This window comes from Grus americana, chromosome Z (genome assembly GCF_028858705.1).
Source record: "Grus americana isolate bGruAme1 chromosome Z, bGruAme1.mat, whole genome shotgun sequence".
In the NCBI taxonomy this organism is placed as follows: domain Eukaryota; kingdom Metazoa; phylum Chordata; class Aves; order Gruiformes; family Gruidae; genus Grus; species Grus americana.
In genome coordinates, this window is record NC_072891.1 from 28858090 (window position 1) to 28881561 (window position 23472).

The 23472-nt window shown below is 38.7% G+C and overlaps 2 protein-coding genes across 3 annotated transcripts; one reads left to right on the forward strand and one right to left on the reverse strand.

Moving 5' to 3' along the window:
• Positions 1–1459: 1459 nt before the first annotated feature.
• UTP15 (UTP15 small subunit processome component) lies at positions 1460–11793 on the reverse strand. The gene is made up of 12 exons (XM_054809852.1): positions 11661–11793; positions 11037–11129; positions 10768–10952; positions 9478–9656; positions 8225–8350; positions 7493–7628; positions 6266–6350; positions 3863–4012; positions 3552–3653; positions 3213–3346; positions 2643–2701; positions 1460–2128 (listed from the first exon to the last, which is right to left on the reverse strand). The coding sequence occupies exons 1-12, from the start codon at positions 11748–11750 to the stop codon at positions 1905–1907; spliced, it is 1563 nt and encodes a 520-aa protein (XP_054665827.1). The 5' UTR covers positions 11751–11793; the 3' UTR covers positions 1460–1904.
• Positions 11794–12044: 251 nt separating this feature from the next.
• ANKRA2 (ankyrin repeat family A member 2) lies at positions 12045–23256 on the forward strand. Of its 2 annotated transcripts, none has more exons than XM_054809854.1 (9): positions 12045–12107; positions 12884–13279; positions 15331–15489; positions 16889–16954; positions 18316–18413; positions 18587–18712; positions 19081–19147; positions 19239–19319; positions 20359–23256. In XM_054809854.1, exons 2-9 carry the CDS (start codon positions 12991–12993, stop codon positions 20412–20414), a joined length of 942 nt encoding a protein of 313 aa, XP_054665829.1. In that variant the 5' UTR covers positions 12045–12107; positions 12884–12990; the 3' UTR covers positions 20415–23256. The 2 variants fall into 2 exon arrangements, with proteins under 2 accessions (XP_054665829.1, XP_054665828.1); XM_054809853.1 differs by lacking the exon at positions 12045–12107 and adding an exon at positions 12184–12747.
• The last annotated feature ends 216 nt before the right edge of the window (positions 23257–23472 follow it).

Genomic DNA, 23472 nt, shown 5'->3' on the forward strand with positions numbered 1-23472 from the left:
CACTTGGCCTTGTTGAAACTCATGAGATTCACATGATCCCACTTCTCAGGCTTATCCAGGTCCCTCTGTATAGCATCCTGTCCCTCAGGTGTGTCAAGAGTACCACAGCCTAGTCTTGTCTGCAAACTTCCTGAGAGTGCACTCAATCCCACTGTCTATGTCATTGATGAAGATATTAAACAGTACTGGTCCCAATATGGACCCCTGAGGGACACCACTTGTCACAAATCTCCATCTGGACAATGAGCCATTGACCACTACCCTCTGGATGCAACCATCCAACCAATTCCTCATCCACCAGACAGTCCATCCATCAAATCCTTATCTCCAACTTAGATCAAAATAATCTGCTACTTTAATCTAACTTCTTCCTACAATTCTGCTAGCCACACATCAAACTTCAAGGCACTACAATGGATACTTCAGATGTTAATATTGTCAGTAAGAACTAAGAATATGTTTGATGTCAAGGTCAGTGGTTCTCAAGGCATGGAACACTAGGCTGCCAAAAGAAATGTCAACCTTCAACTCCAAGCACTACTGAAAGGTCATGGAGTAAGCCACACAATGAAAAGTAGTACACAGATATCCTAAAAGACAAGAAAGTTCAGGTCTACTAGCAAAAATAAAATAAAAATAGTAAAGTAAGCAGCAAGTAAACTAAAAATTTAAAGTTTGCATGAACAGGCTCTTCATTATTACCTATTATCATCCTAAGTCTTCAAAACCAGCAAATCCCAGTAGGCAGGAACACATATTGCTCACATATTAATTTAAGGGCAGACCAGATACTGCTCCACACTTTTCAGTCAAAGATTGTTAAGATTTTAGGTAGAACTTGCAAAATTGTTCAAGTTATTTGCTATCACTGATACCCATCTTTCACTGCCACATTTGAGCAAATTCCTTTTGCAGGAAATTCATATTATATCTCAAATTCTAGTCCTGGGGGAAAATGGAAGTCACAGAAAACAGGTTAAGGAGCAAGTTCTACCCTACTGTCATCCTGCATGTGTTGAGCAGCCTCGGGCACACTCATCTTTCCAAAGTATACCATCCTTCTCCAGCACTGCTTGAAGTTAAAATAAACCATTACCTCAGCATTCAAATACATACTGACAACAATGCAGACTCAAATTGCATCTAGTGTACATTGAAAGTGATAGAATTACACAAAAATTGAGTTCTTTTACTTAACTGAGGATTTTCGTGCTGCTGTGCAGTTTACTTACCACCTTCATTTAATTTGAATTCATTTCCCTTTAGAAGCAAGAATCATCTATTTTCTAGAGAATTATAATTCATAAATGTATATGCAGTATTTAAAAAACGAAACTAACAATTTTTTCAATATATATAAGCATGCACTGGTTTTCTTGAGTCATTTTGCTGTTTCCTCTGAATTTATGGAAGTTTGAAATGAAGATGAAGCAGGGAGAGAAAACACAATGTAGTCAAGTTTTATCAAACATATATGTGGTTTTATTCCTATGTCCAAGTACATGAGATGGGATATTAACTTTAAATAAGGACAATGACACATTAAAATTAGACAAACCTCAAATTATTTTCTGGTAAATAAAACCTGAAAATTGTTGACTGTTTCTGTCAATCAAGTAATGACTTAATACTGGATGCACAAAAGACTCATTAAAAGGTACATAACTTTGGAATAAAACTTTAAAATTCAGTTGTTCGAAAAACATTGTATGGAAAACCTTGAAAACGTCCTTCTTTCTCTGACTCCAGTAATTCAACCTATTCAGAAACACAGTTTGTCAGACAGAACATCAACACAGAAGGGCTCATTTTAAAAGTCACTATTATAAAAAGTTATGAGGAGAACAGATCATGTATTTCAAGTCCACATTATTTTTGTGACAATTTGTTGTGATGGCTGTCAGTCAGTTATTGATATTCATTTCGATGGTCTCTGTAAGACCATTACTTTTGTTCTCTTCTAGGTAAGTAGCTCTTTTCTTAGTAAAAGTAGCAAACAGTGTATCCATCATGCCCAAAACTTCTAGTAGTTCCTCTTGATAGTCAATCTCTTTTCCTATGGCTTCCTGAAGTCTCAAGAATTGCCTATCAACAATCGCTGACTGCCCAACCACAGGCTGATAAATGTCTGTAAAGAAAAAAGTCACTTAAGAATCAGCATATCTCTAAAACCATGAAAATTATATTAGCTAGTTAGAGATGCATTTAAGGAGTCTGCCACAAGTCCAACACTGTGGACAAACAAGATAACTTCAACAGTGTTCTGAAAACAGTGTTAATTATCGGTATGTACTCACAGTGACAGTAAGTTAAACTAACAGAAGCAGAAGTTTTTACAACCTCAAAAACTATTTTTACATCATTGGAGAAGTCACTTGTACCATGTAAGTATAGAAACATGAAGTATCAAAGACACTGAGGACCTTCCTGCAGCCAGTGCAAATCAGATACTGACTGTGGTCAAAGTTATCTGGCAACATCTCTTTTTGGATCATCTTGCCACTGAGTTCATACTTATAAACAAACCCATAAAGGTTTGGTTTCTTAACAATTTAGCACTTTTTACCTTATTTCATAGCACTTTTTACGTTATTTCCAAGCTAGCTATATGACTTTGAAAATCTTTTTTGTGTTATACTTACCAGTGATCATATCTGCAACAGTCACCAGTACAGGAGTAAATCTAGGCTCAATCACACGCCTGCAAAATTAGAAGACATCCCAATTTTACTGGTTTTACCAACTGCACTCATTCTCCCACCAAGCAGCAGCTTTCTCATACAGGAATACAGGCAATCTTTTCTTCATGAAGAAACATCACAGAACAGCAGTCAGAGACACGAGTCAAAAAAAGCTACATACGTGGTATTTACCCTCCTCATTTCAGGAAGGCAGTGGGGGTCTGAGGACCGGCAAAAGCCACAGGAATGTGAAGACACAAGTTTAATTGAAAAGACAGAAAATAATAGACTAATAGTAGAATGTCTGGCAAAGAAGTAAAATATACTTTCTCACACTATTAGCAAAATTGTTTTGTGCTAACAGGTAAACTATTTCAGTACTATCCCAGACCTTGGTATCAGAAAGCAGAAAGCATGCAAGACTTCAAGAGTACCAGTGTTCCACCCGTGATTCGTTAAGACTCTGTGGCAAAACCCATTAAGAAATACAGGCCTCAAAATATTCATGGAGAACTCAGGTAAAAATAATACCTTGCCACAAAGGTAAGAAGGAGATTAATTTGCTTCTCATCTCGGCCTGCAAGCGCACTCCTCAGTGTTCCTCTGCGATGTAGCTCCTGCATAACTGCAACCGTAACTTCAGGAGTATAAAGTCTGATGGGTGGCTAGACATAATATAAGAAGAGTTTAGTACCAAAGCAACATCTTTACACACAAAACAGGGCTGATATCAGCAAAACCAGAATGGAACCCACACAAGTTTGATCCCCTTCTAGTTATACACTGAAATAAAATTAGCTTGACATACGGAAAAAATCCACATCAGATGACGGCACTCAAATCTGATGAGACAAAAAACCAATACCTTACCTCCAGTACTGCATCAAGGGCCTTGGAAGACTGAAAGCTCTTCAGCAGCTTGTCGTATTTCCTCAAAACACGTTTCACAGGTTTACTGACACAGAAATCTTCCTAGAATTGAAAGATGAGTTCATAGTAAGACACACACACACAATGGATTAGATGTATTAACATGAATAAGCTTATATGTCTTTGTACCTTCCCTCCCTTCCCTTTCTTCAACTTAGCACACTCAAAAAAAAAAAAAAAAGAAACCCAAACCCCACAACCAACAGTATTTTGAGGATTTCTTCAGTGTACATTTTCTCACACCCCTATACCTGTTTTGGCATGTAAGTTCTTCCTTTCACATAGGTTCTATATGCTGGTTGTCTCCTCTTTTGAGACTTTTCCTTCCTTTCTTCGGGTTTTCTGTGTTTAACATTTAGTACCCCATTGGTCATGCCTACAACTATGGTTTCATCTTCAGGCTAAAAAGAAATCAGAGTTAGGAACCTAGTGTATTATTTCATGATGCATGCTCTACCATGTAGATTTTTAAATCTGTATGCTTCATGATAAGGCTGTAATCACGGTATCATAGAATAACTTCAGTTGGAAGGCATCTCTATGAGGTGCCGTGGTCGAATACAAAACAGGCACAGCTTCAAGGCTATGATTGTAAGCAACATTATCCATCTAATAAACCCTTAATAAATACCTAGAGGGACTACAACCTGAGTAGTGAAGCAAGCTCACATATGCATTAACATCCTTCTATAAGTATAATCTATTACAAGTTTTGGTTTTTTCAACAGTGTACAACTGCCCGTGGCTATTACATGCAGACATGAACACCACCTATGAGAAAGCTATCATGGAACAGCAGGATTTTGAGAAATAAGTGAAAGTTGTTCAAAATACCAGTCACTGGTATAAATTTCACCTACATAACAGAGGTTGCATGTATTCAATACTAAAGGTTATAATTTTAAGTGAGGCACCGGAGAAAAACACTGACTTCACACATAAAACAGTGAGTTCTGACCTGTTACTATTAACAGATAATTCTATGAAAACATTAAACATTAGATGAATGCTCAACTGCTGGTAAGAAAAAATTGTTAGGAATTATTACAGAAGAAATAAAAATTAGAAAGTCATTATGCCACTGAATAAATCCATTATTTACCCACATCTTAAATCCTATGCAAGTCATTTTCAAGCATTTCATAGCAGATTCAGAATCAAAGAACAAAAAAACCCTGAGGAGAATCAAAGATTGGCTTGATTTGAGACAGAACTCTTCAGCATGGGAAAAAAGGATAACTGAAGAGGGATATGACAAAAGGCTACAGAATGATGACATGTATGGATGGAGATCAGCTGGTCAATGTCTTGTTTAGGGGCATCAAATGAAGCTAATAAAGGTTCAAATGGAACAAAAGAAGGCAATTCTTCACACAACGAGTAGCAGAAATGTGGAACTCCTTGCCAAGGAATCTAATGAAGGTTAAAAGCTTATCCAAGCTCAAGGAGAGACTGGGCAGGTTTATATAAGAGAAATTCTTTGAATTACACAAAAACTACACTCTGATGAGCTAATTTCTCATCTGAAAATGAGTTTAGAGTTTGCGAGAATATCAGGAAACTTATCATACAGACTTGTCCTGGTTTTAGTTTTCCATATGCATCTACTTATGGCCATAGTTGGAAGCAGCATCTGGAATTAGACCAGCCTCTGGTATGACCCAGTAGAGCCAGTCTTATGTACTTATATGACCATTTAAAACTCAAGAGTTTTAGTAAATAGGACACAAAAGATTATGTTTCAGAAGATATATACACAGCTCTAGAGATGCCAAACTACAGGCATTGCTTGTTTTACAGCTGCTGTAGAGGCTTAGAGGGTATGGGGGTTTTTTGGTTCTGTACTGTTCACCTCAACCAAAATAATTCAAAATTCATTCAGCTCTAGTTCCCTAGGAAACAAGGTAGGAAATGAAGAAAGGAAGATACCCGCTCCACACACACCTTCCCCTATGTTTCAGAGGAGCAGGACAATAGTAAAGCAGCAAATCCCTCACAGTCCCTTTCACATGTCCTTCAGAGGCTACATAAGAGGGTGACTACATGATGACAACATTGTTTTAAAAAGTGGTGCTAGCCTCCAAATTTCTGGCCAGCAGGTCACTTATCCATTGGAATTCAAATGTTTCAGAGAAATTACAGTCTTTGTTTTCTGTTTCCAAGACAATAAGATGCATGCCTTTGCAAACAAGTTTGTTTGCCTTCTCCTTTCTTCCTCAGACCAACCTAACACCAACAACTTTTAAGACAAGTTCACACTATTCTAAATTTCTCAACAAATGAACAACTTTCTTTCTTTTATCACTGCCAGACAAGAGGACTCACAGGTTCCTGAAAGGCAAATATAAGTACAATCTTCTTAAAGGACTTCCCTTCTAAGCTAAATACTTTCCCTATGATATATACTGTCCCTGATAAACACACAATTTTGTACAGCTCTAATCAGTTAACATCTGGTATCTGAATATATTATTATGTTTAAAACCTCTTTATGTATTTTTTCCTCAGGAGGAATATATTCATTCATCCTACTTTGCAGGTACAGTATTCTTCTGAAACATCCAATAGCAATGAAAGCAAAAAAAAAAAATTACTTCAGTGACTTAAAAGATATCAGTAATTACCTTGCCTAGAAAGATTTCTAATGTACTTACCGACAATGCAAGACTGAGGATGGATGTTGCATAATTAAAGCTGTGGACTACTTTGTAGGAAGTAGTGCTGTAGATCTTCACATGCCTATACAGAAGAGTAATGATTAAAACCCTGTTACTAATGCCTTATTGTAGACACTTTACAGGAATTTAATCACTCTCAACTTCCATAGATCATTTAAGGTAACTGAGTGTTTATACAAAGCATTCTTCAGATTACCACTGAGCTGCTTAGTTATTACCTCTCCTGCAACAGAAAGGTTCTATTAAAAGATACACAAAAGTCAAGAAAGGATTACCCTTACCCAAAAACCATGAAAATGGGGCAAGGACAGAAGAAATTGAAGGCAGATGGTAGTGACTATCTGACTTCAGCAGCGATTAGGAAACACTAAGACATTTCTTCAGATTTGTTCTTAAATTTTAAATGTAAGATCTATTGACCATTTACGGAAGTAAATCCATAGATAATCTTGTACCTCTTTAATGATTTGATTGAAGGTAGGAAATATTTAAGAAAAGGGAAAACAAAACATCATCTTACAACAAGTATGAACTTTAGTGTTGTAAGCACTGAATGACCAATAGCTATACAGCTAGCATGATCTTAGCTAGCTTATGCTTTGCAATCATGAAGACTGAGGAAGCCTAGGAAGTGCAGGAGGGAGGGAGAGAGGAAGGAAAAGAACAGACCACTGTCGTTTCAGACCACCTCTTATTTCTAATGTCTCAGAGACAACAGATTGAGTACCAGTACTCAGCAACTCAACCCAAACAAACAAAAAAGCAAGGAGGACATATTTCACCTGCGCACCTTCGGTACAAAAAACAACAGCACACAGACACAAAACCCAGGCTCTTTAAAGGTGAACGCTAATACACTTTCAGTTACTTAAACTGTATTAAAGTTAAGAACAGTTACTTTATGGAGACTGCAAAGGTCAGTTTAGAGATTCAGAAAAATGAATGCTTATTCAGAAATTCCCCACACACATTCCTAAACAGCACACACAATCCATACTGACATTCATGCTAGTAAGAGGAAAAGGTTAATGTACATTGCAGTATGTACCTTGGCAGCAAGACATGTTTTCAAATAATTTGTATCTCTAACAGTTAAAAGTGTTTAAGCCCAAAAAACACATACAGATTCACAGTGACAAATTACTTTCAAAGGAAAAAGTCCTAAGGAATTTAGATCACAACAAAGCCACAAAATATACTAACCTGTCCAGGGATCCTGACAATAACCTTTGTCCAGAGCTGTTCAGGCATAAACATGTTACAGTTTTATGGTGATTTTTAAGTGAAACTAGTAATTGTCCGCCTTTTAGTACATCCCAAACTTTGACATATCGACCTCCTGTGAGAAGGAAGCACACAAAACAGTTTGACATACATACACATTTACACATCTCTGGGGAAGTTTTCACAGAGTGATATAGCATCTCCTTTGTAACCCAGAGTTTTCTGTACCACTCACCATCCCCATCCCCATTATGACTATCTCCTGGGACAAAACACATTGCAAACCTGGTCTTTTTTACGCCATTCTCCAGGCACAGCTGAATGATTCAACATACTCATTACAAAAAACAAAAATCTAGATACCACTGGGTTACAGGACTTCTGATGCAATGGCAAGAAAATACTAAAAAACCTTATCATTAAGATACAGTTCCATCTTTTCAAAACTTCTTAAGTATGTTCATTCCTTCACTGTAGCACTGGGCTAATTAAATTCTGTATCTTGTCATTAAAAATGTCAAATCAGAGACAAAAAGGCCCCTACCTTCACCCTCCAAATCGACACAGATTCCTAAAGAAGATCTTTGAGAAATCCATGTGTTACATCACTTACCACTTCATTACCAAATGAAAACACCACAGAATAAAAAAGCAGCTGAAGTATTTCTCAAATCAGGGTCACAGAAAAGAAATTTGATTTTATTGAAGTACCTGCAGATACTAGAAGCCCACCAGAAGGGAACAGAAGCACGCTTTCCACAGGCTGGCCATGTTCTATTGTCAAGACACTACTTTTCGTTCGTGCATCAAATAGTTTGACAGTGTGATCATAGGAACCTGCAAACAACACCGTAAATAGCTTCAGTTTCATAATTTCAGTTATTTCAGGAACTAAAACAGTCACATCCTACAATCTAAAGGAGCTCCTGCCAAATGGAAACAGTTTTAAACCATATACTTAGAACACCTTGTTGTTTACCTTGGTTAATTTACAGCCTTCAGGCATTTTAAGTCTTCTAATTCTAGACCTAGCAACATGTCAGGCCTCTAAGGTAATTTAAGTCTTAATTTTATTTCCATTAATCAAGTGAATTTTTAACAAATATCAGGCAACCTGAGGAAACCCAGTCTCTTGTGCCTCCTCAAGAAAGGAATACTATTTTTTTCATAGCAATTTACCATACATTTATAGAAAGCTACTGCTAGGAAAACCAAAAGCAACTGGTTTCAAATAACTTCTCACACAACCTTTCATTTTTGAGTCTGCCAGTTTTGGGCTGTACAAACTACAGTGGAACTAGTGTGTTGCTCTGGAAACTTGATAAAACACTTCAGTCAATCCCAACTAAAGGATACATTCACACGATTTTCTTAAAACTTTCAAAGGCCAGTCAGAACAGTCCCATTAGGCCCCCACTGGGGCCTACAGGAAAGATGGAGAGGGACTGTTTATCAGGAGTGTAGTGACAGGACAAGGGGCAATGGGTTTGAACTAACAGAGGGTAGATTTAGGCTAGATATTAGGAAAAAATTCTTCACTATAAGGGTGGTGAGGCACTGGAACAGGTTGCCCAGAGAAGCTGTGGATGCCCCATCCCTGGAAATGTTCAAGGGAAGGTTGGAGGGGGCTGTGGGCAATCTGGTCTAGTGAAGGATGTCCCTGCCCATGGCAGGGGGGTTGGAACTAGATGATCTTTAAGGTCCCTTCCAACCAAAACCACTCTATGATTCTATGATTAATAGGCAAAAAAATGTTAAAAATTAGTTCACTCAGAGTTTCCCTACAAACATCAGTATCAATCTTAAAAATCAAGCAAAAAAGAAACAACAAAGTAGGCACTGAGTAGGAAGGCAGATTCTCCATGTTTAAAACATAATAAAAGGAAGATCCTACTGTATCAAAAACTATCCTTCTGTATTTTTCTTCAATCCAAAAGAACCATATATAAAAAATAAAATCAAACCTGTTACAAAGACATCTGCATTCACTTTACTTGCACAGCCGCATCTCACATAGTCAGTATGTTCACTGTATGAGACGATTTCTGTAGCACTTGGAATATCCCACAAACTTGATGAATAATCATCACCACCAGAAAATATTCGGTATTTATCAGACAAGAAGCCCACTACATGAACAGCCCTAGAAACCAAAGTTCACAATATCCAAAGTTAAAACATATACTTGATTCCAGAAGAGTTAGTCTGTATGAAGAGCTTATTAAAGTATTCTGAGTTAAAAGTGCAAAGTGTTTACTGTTGGAACTTACAAAGCTTCACTTTAGAAGTTAAAAACACTTTAGTTTTTGTATTTCCAGCCAGAAAAAGGTCACGCTGACAGATGCTTACCTAAGCACTGATATGATCTGCCTCAAAGGCTTTACAGGTCTACTAGATGCTCATTCAAAAGCTCTAAATTCTGCATTTGTTACTTAGAAGTCTGTGTACTAGCACTGTTCTTCAGAAAAATATTATAGTAGTGAATTTTAACTATGACTGGGCTGGACAATCTTCTTGTCCTTTAAAAGTACTGTTTAAATCTGTATTATCATCACTGCATCCCAACAAGGAATGACTTTGACAGAAAACAGATACCTTAAACGTTACTACAGTTAACCTAGTGGTTAGGATATAAGATAATGCCTGATCTACAAACACAGACCTCAAACAGAAACACTCTCAAGGTCTGCCTGTGTGCTTTCCAGTGAAACAGGGTTTGCTGTTGTTGTTCTAGATAGATAAAACACATATTGGTTTTCCATAGCACAGCAATCTGTTTAACCTAAGCATTATCATTGTCTCCTCCTCACTGGTACATCAGAACTCTTCTAACTCCTCCCCAACCCCAACCTGCCATCATGTGCTTTTTCTGTTTTGGTTTTTTTTTTAAGGGATTCCTGCTCTCCCTGGCTTACTTCTTCAGTGTTTTTGTTTAGATACTTTTTAGAACTCTTTCCCTGCCAGCATCAAATACAACATGCTTATCACAACGTATTAAGAGACACCTACTTGTATTAGAAAACATATAACAGATTTATTCTTCCATGTACTCAATTCATATTCAGAATTTTAAAAAAAAATCACTGCAATTTTTATTTCAATTTAAAAATCTACTTTTCAATAAGATCTATGTGAGACAGTTGCAAGCAACATAAGTCAGTATTACTCAGATTTTCAGCAACATGCAAAGCAGACATATGTAAATACACCAAACAAGCTTATGCACGCACAGAAAAAAACCAACATTGTCTTACTTGGTATGACCATTAAATTGTCTCAGTGGTGCTTTTCCACTAACATCAAAGAGGCGAATGCTACCTTCCTCGCTGCCAGCAACAAGCAGATTGCCATCATCTCTGTATGTGGCACAATAAGCAGCATCTTTGAAGCGAGAAAATGTTTTGATTGGTTCCTGAGAGTAACGACCATAAATGTGGATCTAGCAAAACAAGAAGACATTAAGTTCGCTTATATGATACCAACTGAAGGCCAAGAACATAAAAACCTCAGAAAAGCCACTTACCCTTGAGGAAGCTGTGACAGCATAGTTATATGGAGGAACAGGGGAGAAGTCAATTTTATTTACTGCACCAAATTCCTTTATCTGAACAGGTGTCTAAAACAATTGTGATAAAGATCATTAAATACATATAAGCACACCATCAAAAATTAAAACAGCAAACCAAAATCTATTCTTTCTACAGAGAGCTCAAAATTCCATTTAGAACCAAAGTATTTTTAAATACAATCCTACTGAATTTCTCTTTTGCCAGGCTACTTCTGCTCTTATGATTTGTTTCCAATTTACGCATTACAACTGACCCATTAATTACGTGTTCTGAGGAAAAAAAAAACCTCATTCACTCAGGCACGTTTAAAAATAATTTGATTAGTCGCACAAAAGCAGTAAAAAAAAAAAAATCTAGGACAATAACTACGTCTGTTGGGCCAATTTGGGGCACAAGTCAGGCTCGTTTCCTAGGAAGCCATTTAATAGGTTTCCGAGCGGTACCGAAGAACCGCCTCTAAGCGACGGCGGCAGGCGCTGCTCGAACAGCACGGACCGCAGCGCTAGCCCCGCCAGTCGCAGCCACACGGGCCGGCCCGCTGCCCCAACCCCCCCGCGCCGCCGAGAGCAGCCTCCTACCTTGTAGCCCCGCCAGTACACCGTGTCCTGCGTGATCCTCTCCCCGAGCTTGGGGAACGCCTGAACCACCACCGGTTTGTACGTGGCCATAGCTGACCAGGAGCGGGGGACGCCGGGCGAGGCGAAGGCCTGCGCGGCACCTCCTCAGGGACCGGCGGCCTTCGCCGAGTCGAGCTCCCGCCTGCGGGCCCAGCCAGACGGGTGGGTCGCCGGGAGGAGCTCGTGGAGGACCGTACCGATCCGCACCGTCTCAAGGGGGGAAGACCGCGCTGCCCGCGCCGCCGCCGCGATGGCGAGCCCCACGCCTGCCTCGAGGAGAGCAACGCGCTCGTGTGAGCAGTGCGTCATCACGGGGCGACTCTCCCCAGCCAATCGTCACCGCGGCGGGGCGGCAGGGCGTCATTTCTCCCCCCTCTGCCCGTCAGGGGCGAAAACGGCGGCACCGAGGTGAGGCGGGACTGCCGGGAGCGGAGCCGCGAGCCCGCTCTACCGGAGGGGTTTCCGGGCGGCGGATGATCTGGCAGCGTCCGTGGAGGGTGGCGTTGTCGCCGCAACCCGCCTTCGGGCCTTGCTTCCTGGAGCCGGGGGCCTGCAGTGTGGGGGGAGGGCTCCAGGACCGCGCGGGGCTGCTAGGCCGCTCTGCCGGCTAGGCCGCTCTGCCTGCCAGGCGCTGCCGCGGAGCCTGGCCTGACGCTAGGCTTCTCGCCGTGCTGTCAGAAAGCCCTGAGTATTCCGGGATGTCTTACTGTCATCGGTCTGAAAGGGATTTGTCGTTTTCTACACGTAGGGTAGAAGCCGTTTATTTTAGTCAGGGTGTGAAAAGGCTTAGAACCATAAAGGGACATAAAGTCATTTTAACTTTTCCTTCAAGTCTGTTGTTTTTAGGAAATAAAGTCGTCTTCTCCTTATAGGTTGTTCCTGTCTTGGTATGAAAGTGGTTGGTTGTGGAGGGGTTTTTGTTGCAACCAGACTAATATTCTGAAACATCGTTTGGATGAAACTGCTGCTGGCTTCATTATGGAACTGGGCTTAAATATCCATGTGATAAAACCTGCATGGAGGATTTGGTCAATAGCCTGTGACAGCAGTAAGACTCATATTTCACCAAGGTTTTGACTACCAAAACCAAATGCCATAACCTTAAATGAAGCCAAGTTTGGTGTATCGTTATGCATTTCTTCACTGGAATGTTGTTAACCTATGTTACATGTGTTCAATTGCAGGTTGTTCAAACTTGGATCTCTTTGGACACAGCTTGATTGGCTGGAACTGCTCTTGACTAGAAACTATGAAGAAACAATTTGCATAAAATTTTTATGTGACTGAGGCCATGGCATCTTCAACAAACATAGATGTTGGGGCCCAGTTAATTGTGGAAGAATGTACCACTAGCTACAGCCTTCCGCCCATGCCGGATATTAAAGTGGAGCATCAGCTTGACTCTAGTACAGAGGAAGGCCCGGCTCAGAGTGTCACCATGGGAATGAAATTCATTTTGCCCAATAGATTTGATATGAATGTCTGCTCACGATTTGTGAAATCTTTGAATGAGGAGGACAGTAAAAATATTCAAGACCAAGTTAACTCTGACCTTGAAGTGGCATCTGTCTTATTTAAAGGTTGAACTTTATGGTACAAATTGTTATGTGTGGACTGTGTCATCCTGTTAAGCTGTTACGCTTTTTTAAAAAAGCCTCTGCCTTGTATGTGTGTTAATCAGTATAGCGTTCTAAAATTTGTTCCCCTAACATTTTTATTATATGCTTAATGAATTATTAATGTAAACTTAATTTCCCCCAAGATTATTTTCTAAATCACATTTTTAATTATTTTTAATTGAAAAAGTAGTGGCGCAAAAAGTCTCTAATTTAATTTAATAAGAGCTGATGCTGATTGTGAAAACAAGCTTACTTCTTTTGTGTAGCATGTCCTACAACATGCTACATGTTGTTGAATGTATGTGTCTTTACAAAACACTAGTGAAAGCACTATATGATCATTTCAACTTCAGTAGCTTTCTGCAGCATGTTTTATCTTTTCACTGGTACGATGACAAAATAACATAGGTCATAGAGTTGACTTTGTTTCATCAATATGGCTGTACAAAGCCTGTAGTTGTAGTGATTGGCTTGCCAATTCAGCCTCATACTACTTGAAAGCAAATGTTGCTCCAATTCTGGATCCCTGCAGCTAATCTCCAGCTATTGCTGGGCAGCTGCATCAGAATTGATCCATGCTTTTTCATGGCTGAGGATATCGATAGAGAACAGAATTAGGACTTCCATCTGTTTCCCCTTAGCAATTGTAGTTTCCAGTGCTTGCTGTCATATTTCAGACTGTTAGTGATGTATCTTTTTATGAGGTTGAATTTGACCCATTTCCTGTAACAAATACAAACACAGATCTATTGTGAATTTTGATGATTTCTCTAATTTGTATTGTTTGGCTGCAGTTCAGCCATTGTAATTTTAAAATTTTTTTAATTTGCAGGCCCTAAGTGCTTACTAGTGGAGCTGCAGACCTGAACGGCAAATGTAGATCCATCAGTGATAGGGATGTTTTTCTTGGGTAACATATATGAACCCTTTAGAAGTAGTCCTGCGGATCCAGGGATCGCAGGTCAAAAATCCCTGGTAGGTCTCTTAATTTGATCATATCAGCTGTAGCTATTTGATTGGCAAACAAAAAGTAATTTCATTTTCATCCTGTTACCCTCTACTTCTTTTAATTGGTTCTCTGCCCGAATTTGTGCTTGGATTTATGATCGTGAAGTTCTCTATGGTATGAACTCAGTGTGCATGTTAATTAGCTTCCAGTTATTAATTACTGGTGCACAGTGGTATCAAATCAATTTAGCCAATAATGGAGTTTAATCCTTCAATATGTTTTTCCAGTATTTAATCAGCCGATTATTTGGTTTCTCAGCTACTCTTCAAAACCAAAGGTACTGTTGAGAATTAGAAGCCAAGATAACATATATATATTCTGTAATAAAATGCCATTAGATTCTAATAGAAAGCTAGAAAAGTTAGTACAAATGAACACAGCAGCAGTGAATGACTTCGTGAAATCTAAGTGGTGACCTGCTATTGCATTTTATCTAAGTTAGGGTGGAATATCTCTCTTCCTGCTGGATAAGTATTCATAAGGCATTCATAATGCAGTTACAATTTTATCCAACTGGAGTGGAAAAAGTCCTGTTGAAGAAAATTAATGAAGGTTGTCTCCTCCCATGCAATGGACTGGTTAGGGAGTAGGCAAAGGGATGAGCTGAGCGGGCATGGCTGACCAGAGCTGCATCACGTTACTGCGTTGGAGACTGTTAGTAAGGATATGACAGGCTAAGTGGAGCTGTCCTACCTGTAAAATCCATTCTAGGCATGTCAAAAATCTAAACTAAGGCTTACCTCCTTTAGACAATAACTTGTCTCTGGGTGACATTATGTCATACTGAATGTGTGGGATAGCAGCATTGGTTTATGCTAGAAATGAATACAGCCATTTACTGAACTCTCACACAGTGGAAAAAGGACATGTCACAAAGCTTACTTAATGTGCGTTTTAGAGATCTTGTGGTACTGGTGCTTTCTGGTTTGACTTAGAATCTGTGGCTTCCTTTTAATGCTCTTACTAGTACTTAAATCCTGTCTGTTTTCTCTGTTCAATATAGCTGAATGCAACATCCACACTTCTCCTTCCCCTGGTATCCAAGTAAGACATGTTTATACTCCATCAACTACTAAGCATTTCTCACCAATAAAACAATCAACTACGCTAACTAACAAACACAGGGGAAACGAAGTCTCTACAACACCTCTGCTTGTAAACTGTAAGTGTCTTTATGCCTTGCTGTTAATAATTATTTTGTGAACTGTTTGTGAGATGCTTGATAGATTTTTTCCAATTTTTTCTCTGGTGTTGTAATGAACTTCAGTATAGTAAGAAAACACTGAGATAGTCTTGTCTAATTTCATAACGTTCCAACCATAAAATAGTAATCCACCTGCTGTATTGAATTCATGACTGAAGCATATTTTCCATAAAGTATCCAGTTCTTGATTTAAAAATGTAGGTAAAGATTTTTCTGAGCCTTTCTAAGCTTTACGTTAATGTGCTTCATATACTCGTTTTCTGAATCTGTGCAATTTATTAAAATTAGATGATTGGTAAGTGCAACAGGATCTTGAAAGTCAAGAAGGCAGTATTATTTGAAGGGTTTTGTTATTCATAATTGTCAAGCATTTTCTTTTTAAATTAATTCTCTGTCATTTACTTCACCTATAAATTATTTCCTCTATAAATTAAAGTCCAAAGTTAAAAAAAAAAAAAAGCCATTTGCATGGGAAAAATTAATGTGGAGCTGCAACATAGGCCTCTGAACAAAATATGCAGTCTTTTTGGGGAAAAAAAAAAAACCACACACACACACAAAAAAAAACCCCACACAAAACCCCAAAAACTTTAATGGAGTGAATAGGAAGAGGTCAGTGAATGCTTACACATTATGTAATCATTAGCTAAATTTGTTACTACTTAATGTGGACAATTTATTATATATTCCCTCCTAAGCACCTTCCATATCTGCTCCAAGTTGTAATTAGCAAAACCATGCACTTGTGTAGAGTTTACTGTGGGATCAGAGTTTTTTCTTCATCATCTCTTAAGAATTATTCTGCTTTTCATGCTTGTACTTTTTATTAAAAAAAACCCACAATATTTTTCTTCCCCTGTAGATGTCATGTTGCATACATTTTTGTAATGTCTGATCTTTTGCACATTGTAGTGAATGAGAGTCATGCTACAGGCTTTATTGAGTAGCATGACAGGTCTCCTGATGGCATGTGATCTCTTAGATGCCATTTTTAAACTACACAGCCTTAATTTTTCAAGAGATGCTTAATGTCATTTGTTAAATGTTCTTAATGTGATCTTGGGTCGCTGACCAAGCAGCAGAGACCACGTTGCCTTGTAAAGAGTCAGTGTAGAAAGTATCTTTGCTTTCTAGTATAATTTATACATTGGTTTAAAAAATTACCTGAAGGTATGAAACTCCTTGGAAACTTTTCAGTTTTTTAAGATAGTGATTCCAGTTCAGAATATAAGGTGAAACCTATGTACGCTCTTGAATCCAAGTTCTGTACTGCCAATGGACATGTTATGCCCAGCTCCAAATAGAGCAGAATGAAAATTAGTGTGTGTAACACATGCTTTTGCTTCCCTTTCTGCAGCTTTATCAGTTCATCAGCTGGCTGCTCAGGGAGAAATGTTGTATCTGGCCACACGTATTGAACAAGGTGAGACAGAGGGAGGTTAAATGTCTTCCTTTTTTCTTTCGGGCATTTATACCCTGTTGTGCTTGACTTTTTTCCCCAAACCTGTATTAAAAAAAAATCCTCAATTCTGGTACAAATGGAAGGATATTTGAGGTATCTGTTCTTTGCAGATATGGACTACTGTTTCACATCAGTCTTCTATTCACTCATTGCTATGATTTGGGTTTTAAATTAAACCTTAGTGTTAATAGGAGTTGTAGGTAAATCCTGCCCTCCCCCTGCTTGCCAGCTATATAGGTAATCAATGGAGATGAGAAGGGAGAATCTATTAGATGTATCAGAAGAGTTAATTATTTTTTTAATTGTCTTTATAATTTAAACCACATTTCATTAATGGTGGCTTTCCAATTCTATTTAATCAATCAACATACAGAGCTATATGATGGTAATTTAAGTCATGGCTCACACGTGCAATATAATAGTGCTACTCATTCTGAGTTGTGTGATAGTCTTCAGTGTGACATTTGTGTGTCCATAACAAGATACAAAATTTCAACTCTACATAACATTGAATTGAGTACCTTTATGGTATATTCTTATTGTATGATAAGTCATCAGCCCTGCTTTCTTTTCATGTTTACTGGAAAGCAGGTAATGAGTTGCCAAGTCTATATACTTTGCAATTAGCCATGTATATGGAAAGCAAATCAATTCTGGAGTGTTAAACAGTAGCAGTTAAAAATGCATATTATGGTGCTATGATAAGCATGGAAATTTTTTCAAGTACTTAGATAAAAAAATCTAACTCAACTATTTCAGTCAGCTAATTGATAAAAAAAGTTCTTTTTTTCTTCTTCCAGCTGCACTAGAAGTAGACCTTAATTGTTTCCACAAAACACTTTCATGAAGTTTGGGAGCAATGGAGTTACACTATCTGTATTGCTTTACAAGCTAATTCTTTACAAGATTGTATGCCTCACTCTATTGAAAAAAAAACACTTTCTACAATATAATACAGAATGTACCTCATTATTTTACAAGCAGCCATTCTCTTCTTTCCAAAGAGAAAGCCCGGATTACAGACAACTTGTAACATTTCTGAGTGAAAACAGCTTGATTTATAGAGCTTAAAAAAAAAAAACCACCCAAAAAACCAACCCCAAATCTTAAATTTTACTTTGGTGACTTGGATATTTTTTTTCTTTCTTGGACAAAGATACTTGCATCACCATTAGGATAGAATTTTGTTTTAAAAGTTAAGATGATAATTACTTTTAGGACACACTGGTATATCAGTCCATTTGCCATGGAAGTGCATTTCACCAGCTCGTACAGTGCATTAGTGAAAGGGATTACTAAGTTGCATATTTTTCTTTAAACAGAAAATGTAATCAATCATAAGGATGAAGAAGGATTTACCCCTCTGATGTGGGCTGCAGCTCATGGGCAGATAGCAGTAGTGGAATTTCTCCTCCAGAACGTAAGGGAAAAAAGGACACTTAATTTTAAATTTATTTACTTTTTAGTTCAATTTGTCTTCCTAACTTTGTTGATGCTGCTATACACTTAAAAGTTTTAAAGTTAAGTTCAATTTAAAACCTCACATTAGGGAAAAAAAAGTGGTTAATTTTAATTTTTTTATTATTATTCCAGGGTGCAGATCCTCAGATTTTGGGGAAAGGGCGAGAAAGTGCCCTTTCACTGGCTTGCAGTAAAGGATACACAGATATTGTAAAAATGCTGCTTGACTGTGGAGTTGATGTCAATGAGTATGACTGGGTAAGACTCTAGCTTGCATTTATGTCAGAGAGTGCTTTAGTCAGAAATTTGAAACAGGGCACTGGCTTGGGTTTGAAAATTGTTCTACATCTTCTGAAATATTTGGGAGTTTCAAAACTTCCATAGGGTAAGAGAAGTTGCTAGTTCTGACTTGGTAAAAAGAGAATGAGGCTAACGCTGAGTCCTTGTAGAAAGGTGAGCTTACAGCCTAAACAGTAGACCAAAAAAGTTGGAAGTTGCGAAGAACCAAAACAGAGCCTCATTGTGAAGTCTCTTAGCGATACATAGAAGTATACTGGTGTGTTAAGGAATTACAGTTGCAGACTGCTCGATCATTGAGTGTCTAAGGCTTTTCTCCACTTTTGTAGAATGGAGGCACACCTCTACTGTATGCAGTACATGGGAACCATGTGAAGTGTGTAAAAATTCTCCTTGGTAAGCAGACAGTCCAAACTGAATTATCAGTAATAACGTACTATTAGTGCTCATTGTCAGAAATATAAGCTGCTTTTCCTATTTTACATAGAAAGTGGTGCTGATCCAACTATCGAAACAGATGCTGGCTATAATTCCATGGATTTGGCTGTAGCCTTGGGCTATCGAAGTGGTGAGTATTGCAAATGTAAATTCTTTGATTTTTATTTTTACTGCTCCTTGTTTATGTAGCTGCTGTAATGGCCTGTTAGAGCTGTAAGAAGATCCCTATCCTGCAAGTCTTAATACACCTAAATGTGTCTAACCCAAATGGGTAGGAGTTTCCATCCCTGTCTCAGAAAGCCAGGTATCTAGTAAGAAAATGTCACTCACCTGGATCTGCATCTGTGGGCATACATAATGGTGTGTAGGGCTGATGCAGCTATGATCCAGACAAGGGGAGCTGAGATGCTCCCCCACCCTGTACAGAGGAGTCTGTGTTGCACTGGACAAGTGATAAGAGGCCTGCAGCCCTCCTGAACCCCTCACCCTGGTGCTCCTTTGATTGGCTTGATGTGATGTAGTTTGCAAAACCTTCTTACCCTGTCAGACTAGCTCTAGTTTATCTTGGGAGGCAGACAGTAATAGTGCCAGGATCAGTGAATTTGGTTACCTTATATGGCTCTGGAAAACAGAGGCAAATGAGGGACTCTTCTTTGTTATTCTCTCAAGCTGCTTTCATTTTGAAAGCTGTGAAATGTCTGCCATTAGAGAAATTCACTGAATCCAAAAATAAGCCCAGCACTGCATGTGTAGCTTCTCCAAGCACAGCCCTGTGCTTATGAGGGCCAGTAGCTTCACAGATGTCTAGATGCAGGACTGCTACAAGAGTTCAATCTTAAAATGTTCCACAGAAGTAGTTTCTAAGAAATGGTTTTGCCTACTTTATAGGCTTAAAAATTTGCTGTCCGTGTGCTGACTACTCAAACCAGAGAACAGATCGTCACCTCCATCTGCCTTACTGGGTGTATTGGTTTTGCATTATATGAGGCTTTTATTTTCTGAAGGGATGCAAGCTTTCTTTCCAGAGTGAATTTATTCCTGTCTGTTTTTTATTAAATGATGGTACAGGACAAGTCAGCATCTGCCAGGAAAAAATAATACAATCCTAAAAATGTGAAAAAACATTGAACACTGATTAACCTGATTTATTTTTTTTTTCTCTGTTTCAGTTCAACAGGTTATTGAGTCTCATTTATTAAGGCTACTTCAAAATATCAAGGAATAATGGCTCTTCTGCAGGTATCAGTTCTTGGCTTGGAGATTTGAACTGCTTTTTAGCCCTGTAATCGGTGACAAGGGTTGGTTGTTTTGTAACTTTACCTCAGTTTAACTATTTGCTGGTTTTAGTTAAGCTTTTTAATATTCTTCCTCTTCTTTCATTGTTGTTCATAGAAATATGCAATGTCATCCTTAAATATATTTTATATAATTTCTAGAAGAAAAATTCAGTTGTCGTGCATGAAGAACTTTGTAAATAAAACCAGTTTAAACCATCTAAATGGTTACACTGAGTGCAGTGGGTGGCACTGTGCCAAGTGTCCTACTTCATCACATCATTGGTACGTATTCACAGGAAGAAATTTGTTTAGGTATTGAGGTATATCACCATAGAGGATAGATGTCTTTACTGTTGTTAATACCAAAATGTGCACCATGTGTGATTGTTTGCAAGATCCCCAGTTAATATTATTGTGTCAGCTTTTGGCTTTGATTTTTAAGAAGTGGTAATAAATCAAAGAACTTTGATGTTAGTTTAATTCCTACCTGATTTCCTTCCACCTACCTCTGCCTTCCTGTTGTAGTCCTGAAACAACTAGGTCAGAATGTCCTATGTAGAAATTTCTCTGGTATAAGGAAGCCTAATTGCAAATGCAGAAGTCCTAGCTCCTGACCACCCTCCCCGCAGTGACTGAAAGCAGACATCAGCCATATGGGAAGAGAAGCCAGAGCCCACTGCATTCCAGTCTTCTTCAGCCAAAGCATCATCCTTTGGATTATAGAATATCTCAAGTTGGAAGGGTCCCATAGGGATCATCAAGTCCAACTCCCTGCTCTTCACAGGACTACCTAAAACTAAACCATATGACTAAGAGCCTCATCCAGATGCTCCTTGAACTCTGACAGGCTTGGTGCTGTGACCACTTCTTGGGGACCCTGTTCCAGTGACTGACCACCCTCTTAGTGAAGAACTTTTTCCTAATGTTTGATCTGAACTTCCCCTGACGCAGCTTCATTCCATCTCCTTGTGTCCTGTCACTGGTCATCAGAGAGAGATCAGCACCTCCCCTGTACTCCCCCCCCTTGAGGAAGTTGTAGGCTGCAATGAGGTCACACCTCAGCCTGCTCCAAGTTGAACAAATCAAGTGATCTCAGGCATTCCTCTTAAGTCTCACCCTCAAGACCTTTCCCATCTTGGTCACTCTCTTCTGGACACACTCTACTAGTCTGATGTCCTTCTTACATTGAGGCGCCCACAACTGCACACAGCACTGGAGGTGAGGCCGCACCAGTGCAGTGCAGGGTGGGACAATCACCTCCCTTGACCAGCCAGCGATACTGTGCTTGATGCGCCCGGGGCACGGTTGGCCCTTTGGGCTGCCAGGGCACAGTGTTGACTCATATTCAACTTGCCATCAACCCAAACCCCCAGACCTCTTCCTGTGGGGCTGCTCTCCAGCCTCTCGTCCCACTGTCTGGGGTGATGTCCCAGTGTAGCTGTTTAGTTAGAACAGTAATTATGATTTTGAAATTAGTTGAAAAATCAGGCGTTAACTGATTTTTCTGGAACCCCTGCACTTAATCAAAACTAGTCACTGAGTGATGGGAGATGTGATAGTTTTGCACAAATAATAGATAAGCTTCTCAAAGAGACTTCAGAAGCTCTTTCCCTGTCAGTGCATTAGGGATCATGTTTTCCCACAAGCATTTCTCCATTGTGTCCGCTAGAGGTCTGGCATCTATTCCCATACCTAATCCCTGCCTTTCTTCCTAGTCCATGAGTAGTGAACTCAATCTCCAATTTACTCTCCACGTAGAGTTCACAAGACATGAGCAGACCCAGGTACGTTTCTGTATTCCTAGTACAGTGTCTCTACCATGTTTAATTTTTCTGTTTGAAAACCATTCCATACACAAATTAATACTGTTTAAAGTACATGCACTGTGATCCTGACCAAAGGTACTTGAAGGCTGGGGAATAATCCAACTGAGTTCTTTGAGTCAGAGCCAGAGAAATAATGAATTCAAAATGCAAACTTTGTTATTTCAAAGTGACTGAATACACAATGAGGGGAAATGTAGGGGAAAAAAATCCAAACCTACATGGATTAAACCTGAATTTCTAGCCAAATTTTTCTCTGACTCTGTACTGAAACATCTGTGGTGTACAGAAGGTGTAAATCAGGCCAGAATTAACCTGAAAGATTGTGTGAGAGCTGGTCCAGAAATCTGTTTCTTTAATGAAGCTGAAATCTGAAATGGAACAAACCTTAAGGGAGGTGGAGCAAGAAAATGTAACTGGTCTTCCATGTTTTGGTGAAATCCTTGCTGCATTTAAATATTATCTGTCTCCCAGACTTTGACACTTGTGTTTTTTATGGAGGGTTTACACCAGTTTTACTGTATCATGCATGATGAAAGAATAAATCTGACATGCCTTGTAAACAAGAGAAGGAAATTGTTTCATAATCAAAATCTAGAAAAATATGACTTACTGTAAGTAATTTTAAAATAAAATAACATGAAGTGGCAATTAATGTGAACTTGCATATTAGAAATACTGGGATGTAATGACCTTTGTAGAAACAAATGTTGAACTTCCATGTTTGTTGAAAAGCAATGCAAATAAAATGCAAACTCTTGAAATACCATAACCTGAGCCATTTCATTAATTGTTAAGACATCTTATGTATAGACATGCTAATAAATGTGCATAAGGAACATACTCTCCTTTTTCTGTATTATTTGTATTGCAGGGAAGTACTTGTTCTAAATGATAAACCTTCATAGCTGCTTTGTATTTTGTCTTAAACTTCAGTCATATATGAAATAAACTGACAAATTCTTAACTATTGCCTGAAAATGTATCCTAGGAAAGACATTTTTTTTTAATTATGTGGGAAGATACTGAAGCAGAGAAACATAGATGAAGACAGCAAAAAATAAAACTTCTTCCATCTTTTTGCTGTAGAATTTCAAGCAATTGTCAGATAGTCATCACCACACATCCCACAAAAGTGAGTACAAAGATGAAAATGGTCATCTTGCAGAACCTGTTTCATAGA

Excerpts from the sequence above, each read along its gene's own strand:
- UTP15 (XM_054809852.1), bottom strand. The coding sequence starts at position 11,750 with ATGGCCACGTACAAACCGGTGGTGGTTCAGGCGTTCCCCAAGCTCGGG. Across the intron at positions 7,629-8,224 it reads TGGGCTTCTAGTATCTGCAG|GAGGTCGATATGTCAAAGTT; the intron begins GTACTTCAATAA and ends TCCTTCTCACAG. Across the intron at positions 2,129-2,642 it reads TGTTGCAGATATGATCACTG|ACATTTATCAGCCTGTGGTT; the intron begins GTAAGTATAACA and ends TTTTCTTTACAG.
- ANKRA2 (XM_054809854.1), top strand. The coding sequence starts at position 12,991 with ATGGCATCTTCAACAAACATAGATGTTGGGGCCCAGTTAATTGTGGAA. Across the intron at positions 16,955-18,315 it reads GGCCACACGTATTGAACAAG|AAAATGTAATCAATCATAAG; the intron begins GTGAGACAGAGG and ends TTCTTTAAACAG. Across the intron at positions 19,148-19,238 it reads GTGTGTAAAAATTCTCCTTG|AAAGTGGTGCTGATCCAACT; the intron begins GTAAGCAGACAG and ends TATTTTACATAG.